At 41.4% G+C, this 12,262-nt stretch overlaps 1 protein-coding gene across 2 annotated transcripts in view; it reads left to right on the top strand.

Annotated features, from left to right (window-relative positions):
• Positions 1-12,262, top strand: part of LOC111155005 (thyroid hormone receptor beta) — a 214,149-nt gene that overhangs the window by 155,107 nt on the left and 46,780 nt on the right. The window contains exon 1 of one of the 2 annotated variants that reach the window (XM_022514997.1): positions 8,112-8,439. The exons of the other annotated variant lie outside the window; for it this stretch is intronic. Within the exon in view, the coding sequence (XP_022370705.1) occupies positions 8,112-8,439 (328 nt within the window). Of the gene's footprint in view, positions 1-8,111; positions 8,440-12,262 lie in introns of those variants that run through there. 2 annotated transcript variants of the gene reach the window in all.

A 12,262-nucleotide genomic window follows, 5' to 3' on the forward strand; every position in this document is an offset into this window, starting at 1 on the left:
AAATGTTCATTCGTGGAAAAGAGGAACATTCCCCTGTTGGTTTAGAAAAGAGAAGAATTTGATGCTGATAACATTGGTCTAAAATGTGTTTCAGAAACCTTACTTCTTTTTCAAACCCCAGCTGTAAGGGGGCTAGTCTGCATTTGCTTCTGTATACATGCATTTTCCTTTGTTCTGGATCCTGGTTCTCAAGCTTTAGCCCTGATTCTGCATCAGAATCCCCGGGAGGGCATGACCCCACACGTACTGTTGGCCTCAGCCAGGAGAGGCTGCTTCGGTGGGTTTGGGCAGGGCTGGAGAACTGGCATTTATAAGAAGTTCCAGGAGATGCAAATGCTGCTGGCTCAGGATCCACCCTTTTAGAACCACTGGTCCAAGGCTTGCTGAGTCTATTTTACACTCTTTGTGGAACACTACAAAGGGCTGTTTTCTTTGTCCCACTCATTCTGTAAGTTGACATATTTCACCTAGTAGAAAGCTACCATAACTGGGTCTGTGGTATCTTGTGCGTGACTGTGCCAGGACAGCCACTCCACCTTCACAAAGGAAAACACCACCTCCAGACCTTAGGCCTAGAAAGAGTGTCCAAGTTGAGGAAGCCACCAGGACTGCGCTGTGAGAACGTCCTTCTCCTTGGACACCTCTCAGTTCAGTTCCTGGGGCTGCTTCCAACATCTTGGGCCCCAGGAGTGTCTTGTTCCCACTTCAGTGTTCTCATCAGGGCCCTTTCTTTCCCAGTGCACCCAGATCACCATTCATTCGCCTTAAACCAGTAAACCATGTTGTCACTTTTTCAAGCATATTTTTGTAAAAAGGAATTCCGCTTGGTGACCGATTGCAAACAAAAGCCTCCCCTCAATATCCTTTCATAGAGCTGTAACCGGCTGGCACTATCAAAAAGCTTTTATCAGGGCGCCTGGGTGGCTCAGTGGGTTAAGCCGCTGCCTTCGGCTCGGGTCATGATCTCAGGGTCCTGGGATCGAGTCCCACATCAGGCTCTCTGCTCAGCAAGAAGCCTGCTTCCTCCTCTTTCTCTCTCTCTGCCTGCCTCTCCGTCTACTTGTGATCTCTCTCTGTCAAATAAATAAAATCTTTAAAAAAAAAAAAAGCTTTTATCGAATACTAAAGGAGAAAAAAGCAAATTAGAAACAAAGTCAGAGTACAAGTTGTTTGAAAAGAGGAGGGCTTTGAGTTTCTATTCCTACCAAACAGAAGCAGTCACAGAGCCCAAAGGCCCCAGTCTTGTGCTGTGGCCACCTGGGATTTGCACTACCTTGTGTCTGGCCTGCCTCTTCTGGCCAGTAGCTTTCCTCCTTGGGAAAAACCAAAAACAGACACTCCCCTTGGCAGCTTCCCAGGCCCCTCCTCTCTGGTGTGAACTCTGAGAAAAACACCACTCTTCCAGGGGATCTAACCCTATGAATGGCCTTCCCTCCAGCAAGAGTCATAGAATAGAATTCTATGTTTCTGAAAGTGTGTTTCATGGAACACTTGTAACAGATGGTAGAAGATACACAGGGTTCCGTGATGAGATGTGTTTGGGAAATGCTGAGTCATGTGAGGTCATACAAAGTTTGACAGTTTTCATTTGTGATTCTCTAAGAGAGAGATATACAATGCATACTTTCCACACTCATTTGACCACAGAACCTCTTCTTACTGCTTTTTCTTCAAAGCGTCTCTTGGGATTGGTATTGTGGACCACTTTGGAAACATCCTTTGAATGAGGATCACATAATCAAAATAATCAAGGGGAGAGTGGCTCATGCTAATTAATGCACCTGGGACTGAGGAAGTAAAAAGTTCCACAATGGTTTGAGTTGTACATGATTCCATGGACTCAAGGTTTTATATCAATTCTTTTTTTTTTTTAAAGATTTTATTTATTTGTCAGAGAGAAAGAGGGAGTGAGAGCACAAGGAGGGGTAGCAGCAGGCAGAGGAGAAGCAAGCTTCCTGCTGAGCGAGAAGCCCAATGTGGGACTCAATCCCAGGACCCTGGGATCATGACCCAAGCTGAAGGCAGATGCCCAACCAGCTGAGCCACCCAGGTATCCCTTCTATCAATTCTTAAGAGGAGTGTCAACTCCCAGGCCTGCAGCAAATTCCCTTAATTCCCTCCCTTTCTCTAAGGCAGTATGTATCTTGGAGGAAAAACCAACGAACTTACTCCTAGGTTGAAGGTAGATAGTGAGGGCAAGTAAGGAGTCAAGGAGAAACCCAGGCTTTGTGCTTAAACCCACAGGTGGATAGTGGTACCTGGATGGGAAGACTGCAGAGGAGGAACAGGTTTTAGAAAGAATGAAGTGGGAGATGCATGTTGGTGTGCCAGTGAACATGTCAAGTGGACAGCTGGACAGAAGATCTGGTTTTAGAGAAGACATCCGGGATGGAGATATACATTTGGATGTCATTTACCTACTTATTGGAAGCCATTAGAATGGATGAGATCACCTACAACAGATGCTGGCAAACTTCTCTAAAGTGCCACATACTAAATATTTTCAACAAGCCATATGGTCTCTGTTACAATTACTCAACTCTGCCATTGTAGCATGGAGTAGATATAGAAGCAGCCATAGATGATATGTAAATGAATAAGCGTGACTGTGTTTCAATAAAACTTTATTTACAAAACAGGTAGTGGCCCATTTTGCTCTGTCAGTCAAAGCTTGCTGACTCCTAACCTAGAGTCAAAATATAGACTCAAAAAAGAAAATCCAGGGGCACCTGGGTGGCTCAGTGGGTTAAAGCCTCTGCCTTCGGCTCAGGTCATGATCCCAGGGTCCTGGGATCGAGTTCCACATCAGGCTCTCTGCTCAGCAGGGAGCCTGCTTCCCTTCCTCTCTCTGCCTGCTCTCTGCCTGCTTGTGGTCTGTCAAATAAATAAATAAAATCTTTAAAAAAAAAGAAAAGAAAAGAAAGTCCAAGATAGGTCCTAAGGCACTTCAATAATAATAATTATTACATATATACATAATTATATCACTATGCCAGTCACTGTTCTAAATGCTTTACTTATATTGACTCACTTCATCTTCACAATAACTGATGAGGTGGATACCATTATCACTATTTTACAAAGGAATAAACAGTTACCTAAAGTTCTAATTTTTCTCTCTCTTGATAAAAAAATTAAAAGTGCAGGGACACCTGGGTGGCTCAGTCAGTTAAGCACCTGCCTTTAGCTCAGATCACGATCCCAGGTTCCTGGGATGGAGCTGCACATAGGGCTCCCTGCTCAGCGTGGAGTCTGCTTCTCCCTCTTCCTCTGCCCCTTCCCCCATCTGTGCTCTTTCTCTCACAAATAAATCTTTAAAAAAAAAAAAAAATAGTGCAGAGATTCACAGTCTAGACTAGTATGGCAGTTCTGTGGCAGGTCTAGGTTCAACAACCTAAGTTCCTTCCAGCTCAGTTTTCTACCATCTAGAGTACAGCAGTCATTCTAATAGGCCAAAATGGTGGCTGGGGCTCCAGCTATCATATCCACATTCCAGCAGCTGGAAGAAGGAACAAAGAAGCAGTAGATGGTATGCACCAGTTGTTTTTTTAATTTTCCTAGAAACTGCCTTACCACATTTCTTCTGCTACATCTCATTGGCCAGAGCTTTTTCACACAGATACCTCCAGCTGCAAGGGAGACTGAGAAACTTTCTTCCCAAAGGCCATTGCACAACTAAAATTCAGACATTCTGTTACTAAAGCAGAAAGAAAGAAAAGCTATTAGAGTAGAAGCTAGTGTAAACATTTCATGTTTATTAATTATTTTCCCTTATGTGCCTTTTTTGCAAGTATTGTTGATAACACTCTCCCCAAGACATTTCTGCTCAGCTGTCTTGTATCTCTGGCCTCCACCGTTGAAGTCCCGTTCACTCTTCAAAAGCCAACTCACAGGTCCCCTCTTCCATGCCGCTATGCCCAACTTTCTAGGCAGATTCTTCCCACATTCCCATGCCACAGTCACCATGCTTCCTTGGATTTAATTCTTCCCTGGTCTGTCTCTGTGGCCGGGCCCCTCTGCTTGACTAGACAATTCAAGGATAGGTGAAGCCAGGTCGAGGTTTAGAAGGTAAATTTTTAAGAACTAAGGGAAATAGGCAGCAAAAGTGCAAATGAAGAAAAACTCAAGTACGGGGGATGCCCCGGCATATGGTAAAGGGGCCATGCTTGGGCACTCAGTAGAACAGCAGTTCTCAAATTTGGCTGCCTGTGGAAATAATCCGAGGAACTTAAAAATAAAAACAAAAACAAAAACAAAAACCTTGATGCTCACGTTTCACACCATCCTGGTTAAATCAGAATTTCTGAGTGTGACACCCAGGCATCGACATTTTTTAAAGTGCATAGGTGATGCCAGTGTGTGGCCTTATTTAAGAAATAGTTGAAAACAGAGGAAAAGACCCTGAAAGAAGCTGCTTTCCTCCTTCAGAGACCTTGAGGGTTTGTCGTTCACCTATGAGGTTTTCCGAGCAATATCATCAGTCTTATTTCCTTCCAGCCGAAGACAGAGATGTATTTACATAATAAATTATTATTGATTGGAACACTCCTAATGAGAATTATTAAAGCCCCCCCAAGTTTATTTCAGGCAGTTCGAAGCACTATGGGTCAAATAACTCCCAAGCCTCCTCTTGCGTAACTAAATTAGAGTAGTCAGCCAGGGAAATAAGAAAACAATCTTACTAAAGCTCACCTCATTTGTGACACATAATATGTTTAAATTGCCTTATCAACTTTACAGAGAAGCATGCCAGATCGATCACAGGTGACAGCACGGTGATTGCTTGGATCAGGGTGTGAGGGGTCATATTTCAAATTCAGTGTGAGTGTTGGACTCCATTTTCAGCTCACAGGAATGAGAATTGTGTGCACTTGCTGCACGTAAAGAACATTCCCCATTCTTGGAACAAGAAGGAGTGCATTCCAGAAAGTTTTGTACTATTTTCTCCAAAAGATAAAAGTCAGAGAAGGAGAGCTCTTAAATATGCTTTGAAACTTCTTTTTTCCCGTACAAAGATTTCTGAGGGAAGGCAGGATTGTTTTAATTCTGTGACTGTCAGGGGTCTTCCACATGTTTTGTAAAAATTGAGGAAAAAAAGGTTTTGGAGTTGTTCTTTCCCTTTTCGCTGCAGTATGTATATCCAGTTTTGGGGCAGAATAGCGCTCTGATTTTCCAAGTACCTTTGGAGATTTCTGGAAGTTGTTTTTAAGAGTTCCTTTGGCATAAAAGTGGAGACTCTGGCTTTGGTTGATATTGTTACTGGTGAAAAGCAAGAAATTGCTTGGATCTGTGCCTTCAATGAAATAGAAAGGGAGCCAGGAAACGCACTGGCAGAACCGCAGCATTGGACGGATCCACCATGCAGCTCCGAACTAGAAAAAGAGGCCTTGGAACATGTGTGTGTGCCAGGAAAGAAAACTGCTTTATTGAAAGGTTAATTTTCAGATTAGTTTGGGGAAATTTGAGATAAATAAATGAAAGCAGACAAAAAACATAAGGCCTGGATCCTTTTTCCCGGGGTTTTCAGAAAATAGTCACTGCTTCCAGTGAAATGTTTTGACATTTTCAGCAGGGAGAAAATGTTAATTGTAATGTTATGTGTATGTGTTCTTAAAAGCACTTGCGGATAAATCTTTTATTCATTTTAAGAGTAATCAGAGAGTGAAGACAGTATTAGAATGTTAGCTATGTTCATTACTCTTTATGGTCACTTTCCTGCTGTCCGGGATATAGTGGTTCTTCTTCTCGATTCAAATGTACCAATTTGGAGAAACTTCTTCTCCTTGTCTTACAGCTCAGTTGCAATTTCTCAAGGAGTCTTATTACTAAACATCCATGCGGTCGGCCTGGGCTTCTTTCCTCCTTCTGTCTCATTTGTTGCTTGCTCTCTTCCCTTGGATCAGCAGCTCCATTTCTATGCTTACAAAATCATCAGCACTCAGGACCCCTGGGTGGCTCCGTCAGTTAAATGTCTGCCTTTGGCTCAGGCCAGGATCCCAGGATCACAATCCCAGAGTCCTGGGATTGAGCCCCAGGTCTGGCTTCCAGCCTAGTAGGGAGTCTGCTTGTCCCTCTCCTTCAGCGCCTCCCCCTGCTCATTCTCTCTCTCTCTCACAAATAAACAAAATCTTTAAAAACAAAAAAAATAAAATAAAATCATCAGCTTTAAAGACTCCCTTTCATGTCAATGGCCCACTGACTCAGAATATTGAATACGTGGGGCGCCTGGGTGGCTCAGTGGGTTAAAGCCTCTGCCTTCAGCTCAGGTCATGGTCCCAGGATCCTGGGATCGAGCCCCGCGTCGGGCTTTCTGCTCAAGCAAGGAGCCTGCTTCCCCCTCTCTCTCTGCCTGCCTCTGCGCCTACTTGTGATCTTTATCTGTCAAATAAATAAATAAAGTCTTTAAAAAATATATTAAATACGTGTGCTACTGAGCTACTTAGTGGCAGGGGCTGGAACGACTTGTGGAACAGCAATCTCTGCTCCCACCACCTCCCTGCTTTGCACTTAACAGATACCCCGTAGGTATTTGTCGAATGACTGTCATTCATACCCTCCTTTCTCTGGTCATATATTCCTGTCCCAGAATCCCATGTTGCAGTTGACTGGAGTTTCATTTCCAAAGAGGAGGTCTCACTGCTGAGTATTACAATATTACATTGTCTGTGGTCACTTAGGAGGGAAATACCAACAAGGTCGTACATTCATGTAATGGCAGGAACCCAAATGTAAATGTCACCACCTGAGTCCCAGCCCTGCAAACTGAGTCTCTGGAAGAAATAGAAAGAACCCCTAGCTGCAAAGAAAGCAGCCTTGGCCCTTACTGAACCATGATCTAGAACACACACACAGAGTGGGTATACGCGTGGTCATCCACATGGAGGAAAAAACCTTTAGTAATGATCTTAGCAAGCAGTTAGGGTCTAATTTGATATTTGTTTGCATCTTAGTTAAAAGATACGGTGATTCTTACAGAAAATGCTTTTCTCTTTTAAAGATCACTGTCTTTAAACCTCAAGCATGTGAGTACTACTTAAATCACATTTAAGCTTGAAAATAATCTCAAAAGCAAATTTGATTTGGAATAAAATGATAAATGTACACAGTGTCCCACATACCACCTCTAAGAGTGCTGTTTCCACAAACGGAGGGGGGACCTGCCAGAATGGAGGGGGTTCTTCATTTAAGGGCACTGGCACATACTCTCTCTCCTGTGCTTATAAACAAAACATAAAAACAGAATGAGCAAAGCTAATTTAAGCTTTAGGTCTCATGTAGATTTGTGTCAATGATGTAGAAAATTATCTGCTACAGGGAAGAAAACAGAGCTCACTCACAGACACCAGAGGCATTTTCAGAAGTACCTTTCCTTGGCACATTTCTAAAACCTGTGGAACCTGTGTGTCATGAGGAGGATGGTGGGGTCCTGCCATTAAAAGCCAGTCAGTAACATTCAACAGACTTAACCACCAACACTTGCATGACTAGATTAATGTTCTGGAGTCAGTCATCGGGCTCGTTATTGCTGGGATTTTCTCTGGGTCATGCTAATAAACCGGATTATTGATTTTAGGATTTTCTGTGTGTCCAAGGATATTCTCTAAGATGTCTTTACAAGGTTTCATGCTTAAGTTGTCAACCAAAATGACATCGCAATGAGTAATCATTTTCTAATCATGTTAAAAGGGGTTAAAAACGATGTATAAAATGCATCTTCCCAGCTTCGGAGGAGCAGGAGCCTTCTTGCTGTCACTCCTCCAGCTGGGGGACGGTCATCCCTACCTGGGTGCCATCTTCCCCAGGAATTAGCTGTGTTCTCAGCTTAAGACCTTTGATAGTCAGAAATCTGCTTTCCAATATGTTTGAATGGCAGGAGAGCTCAAAAGACACCTCGATCCAAATAGGATTTTAGCCCATCAGGTGCTAGTCCAAAGTAAAGCAGGCGGGGTGGCTGTGCTGCCCGTGGTGTTTATTCATCTTTCCTTCTCGCTTCATGCGTATGGATGGACGCTTCCCCGCGTATATGCCCGGCTCTCAGGGCGCATGGGGCTGGTGAATGCATGCGGGGAGTGTGTGTATATGTAAAGTAGAAACTGAACCAGGGTCACAAAATGAACTACTGTATGCAGGAAGTGTACGAAGTGCGCCCAGCTGCTGGCGGCAACTGCTACACACAGGCCACTGATTATTACACGTATTTTGAAGATAGTGCGGGTTACAGTGGTCGCAACGCTCAGCCCGTGCCCAGTAACAACATATATATGGAACAGGCCTGGGCAGTGAATCAGCCTTATACCTGTAGTTACCCTGGAAACATGCTGAAAAGCAAGGACTCTGATTTGGACATAGCCCTGAATCAATACAGCCAACCTGAGTATTTCACTGAAGAAAAGCCTACTTTTTCTCAAGTGCAGTCGCCATCGTACTCTCAAAAAAAAGGTAGGGTCCATTTTACTTGAATTTGTTAAAAGTTTCTGTGTTTGTTTCCCTTGTGTTTCAAAGTTACGGTCTGCATCAGCTTTGTCAAGTCTTTGACCTTGAACGCTGAATGTCTGAAATTAACAGCAGTAAAGAGTGAAGTTGCTAGGTGATTGAAAGGGGTCCGTGAGCAACAACATTTCCAAGCACTTTTTTTCCAAGCATATATGAGAGCTGGATTGAGTTGATTTTTTAAGCTGTGTGTATATGTATATATACATTGTGTGTGTGCGTGCACGTGCACGTGTGTGTGTGTGTGTGTGTGTGTGTGTATTGCCCAAAATTAATATGGCCAGTTTCTTTGCTAAAGAAAATATGTAAAAGGCTTCCCCCTCGGTGGATAGGCACTGTGGCTTTTGAAGTGGGATAATTCTCCCCAGTTCAGGTTCAGATTAAAAACTCCTTTGAGTTTTTGTTGATATTTCAAACTAAAAGTTTATTTTAGTTAACTAATAAAATATTTAAGTGACTTCTTTAATGGTAGTATAATGTTGATACATCAGATTTTATAATTGTTCATCTTTATATACTTACTGATCCATGCAAACTGTAAACAATCTACTTGTGAGCATATTAAGCTGTAAAAATATAAAACTCAAAAAGGAACTAATATGCTTCCTATTGCCATTTCGTCCCTAGAGTTTCGCGTGTCTGGAATCATGTCAAATGAACTCTTTAGGAAATGAGAAGTATCGTTCAAAATATCCACAGTGAAAACAAGTGCAATATCCATTTATTTTAACAGACACTGTGGCTTTACAATGCTGTGTAATTTTCTATCAATGGAACATTTCTTCTATATCAAAAAATAAAACAAGAGAAGCAAGCAGGTGGTATTCAGGGAACTTAGTAGCATCTGCCAGATATTTTGGAAATAGCTTAATTTCTATTCTATTCTTGAATATGCCAGAAACTGTTTTTTTTCTGTGTACCATCTACAAGATATTGCATAGGAAACCAAATTTACAGATTTCTATAATTTGCAAAATTATGATGCCCATGGATCCTCAAAGGTGAATTTCTCTGTAAAAGTATCTTAAAACAGAATATGGCTTGGTTGATTATGGTTCCTATAAAAATTATCCTTTGCTCTTCTTAATGTGACTCTGTAATTAAGAGCTGCCTGTTTTGACATCAAAATAAAAAAACAAAGACAAAAACAAACAAATAAAAAAACCCCACCAAAACCTCAAAGTGAAACTCTAGTTTAGTTGTTACCATAAACTGTGTTTGGATATTCTGTGCCGTTCTCCACCTTCCAAATATGAAGTATGAGCGGAATTACAGCAGAACACATATTCAGAGTACTTAGTCGTATTTTCATTTAGTTTCACATCCTCTTGAAGGATATCAGAATTTCTCTCATTTATTACAAAGGGCACACCACAGAAATCCCCTAAAGGGAACATCTGAGATAGACTGAATGTGTGCTTTCTATTTCTATCTAGTATTACACTTAAAAGTAATTATCTTTGAAAAGAAGAAGTTAACATTGCTTCATTAGACACGTCTGGACACGCCTCTCACAGTGTTATGGGATCACAAGATAATACTCATGCCTGTCTCTCTATTTGGGGCATTCTGCTATTCTTAAAAATTCCTGCAAAACTTTTCAGGCTCTTTTACTTTTTTTTTTTTCTTTTGTTTTTTCATGATAGTTTCTTCAAGCAGTGCTGGAGAATATTTGCTCCTTAAACATTAAACCAGAGATTGTTTGCTAATTAATTTGATGCTTGAACTAGAGGCTAAGACACATTGTATGCATATATTGATGTAATTTCCCAAAGCCATATGCCATTGAAAGGCCATGGCCACCTGCCAAACTCACTAAATCAAAGCAGGCAAATATTCTTAAATGCGCCATTATTTACTGTTACAAGTCTTTAAGTAAATCCCAGTAAAACTAAACCCAGCTGTTAACTGTCTCTTAGGACAAAAGGTCGTACCCAACACGTTTATCCATATTGATCCATTATTGATTTTTGTTGTTGTTGGAGGACATCAGTAGTATCTTCTTAAGGCAAAATTAAGACTATAAACAGGTGTTCAGTGGGGCAGGCCTCATTATTCCGATTGGATTTTTATCTATTTTCATGAAATTCATAATTGTTTCATCTGGGTCTGTTGCTGTCACTGTAGCGCTTTAAACTCTTCAATAACACAGCTGTCTTAACTTTGTCAATTTTTTTTCTTTAAGGATGGCTTATTCTTTAGCCTTTAATTGGAATTTTCTAGTGTATAGAAAATGATCATAATCTTGTAAAAAAAATGTACTGTAAGTACACATAGATGAAATAAAGGAAGACTACAGAACCCAATGTCCAGACTAGTTATCTTAACAGTAGTCTTTAGAATGACTTTGAGTCCTCTTTGTGTTGTTTTTGTGTGTTTTTATGTTTGTAGCCAAGAGGGAGAAACATTAGCAAGCTCCTGAAGCATGGAGGGCATGAACGAAGAGTCAGAATTCAGTTCATTGAACCGAATTTAAGCTAAAACTTCAAGAATTAGGGTGGGGTGCAGCGCCAGTATCATTTTCACTTTGAGGGAAGGTGAAATGCAGAATGTAATGTCTGTCTTTTTTTTTTTTCATATAGAAGATGAGAAAAGCATGTTTTTAATTTTTAAAAGTTAGAGACAAATAAAAAGAGCCCTAGCATCACTCAGATACAAGCTCCTTATGTTTATGTCTTTCAAGTAACCTCACCTTGATTTGTTATATGAAAATCAGCTATCACAGCCAGTTCTGATCACTACCTTCACCTTAGCCCCTAGCTCAGGAGGAAGGGAAGAGTTTGGAAATCAGCTGGAGACAGAGGGAATTGGCAATGAGTGTGTTGTGTCTTCTCCTTTGTGACCATAGTTCCAACACAGTTAAAAGTCGCTATTTTTTTCTTTACGTTTCTTTTCTTTGGGGGGGGGGGGGGGTTGCTAGCTGTTTCCATAAAAAATTCCAGTCACATTCCAAAGTCCCCAAACAGCTTAAGTCTGGCTTCCCTGCAGGTGGCTGTGCCAGTCATCCTCTGGGTCTGTTTAAATAGAATCGTTCCCTGGAGTTTTTATCCTGTGCAACCTCGTCCATGGGATTCTTTGCTTGACCTTCTATGTACCATCTTTACAGGAATTGCACATCCAAAAAGTCTGTAGTGTGTTTGCATCAGAGTTGGTTATCATGTCCAAGAGAATAAGAAATTCCTGTTTTTCTGAGTCCAGATCAAGGAGATGGGGTCCTCTTCAGTTTGGGTTTTGATAGCATGTGTTCTTGTTCTAAAGCTGCATTATTGGTGCATAACCAAAGCAGGAACTGCACCTCAAACTGTCCTTTCTGACTCTGTCTTCGCTGCCCCTCTGTCTCGGGCACAGGAATCCAATGTATGTGAATAATCGTGTAGACATTAGAAATGGAAATTAAATGGTAAGGTGAGCGATGTTTGAAGTGACCATCATCAAGATGACTGGATTAAAAAGAAGAGTAAAGCCCCAAAGAAATATGATCTCTAATCAGAATTTCCTCAGCCTCTTTCAAAGTCAGAGAACGGATGCTATACAGTAGAGTCGGACATGGGACAGTTCCAAAGTCTGCTCAGAAAAAAAAAAAAATGTTCCGAGAAATATGTACCCTTAAGCCCTAGATTCACAGATTCACTAGATTCTCAGTCTCTGGAGAAGCAGGCAGAAAAGAAATCCAAAAAAAGGGGGTAAGATTCATGAGTCTCCCAACCATATAATCACTTGCAGCCACACACCTAAGGATGAGATGATCGCACACTATTTCCATTTCTTTTCT

The sequence above is a fragment of the Enhydra lutris genome, unplaced genomic scaffold (genome assembly GCF_002288905.1).
Source record: "Enhydra lutris kenyoni isolate GAN:26980312 unplaced genomic scaffold, ASM228890v2 scaffoldscaffold39, whole genome shotgun sequence".
Classification (NCBI taxonomy): Eukaryota; Metazoa; Chordata; class Mammalia; order Carnivora; family Mustelidae; genus Enhydra; species Enhydra lutris.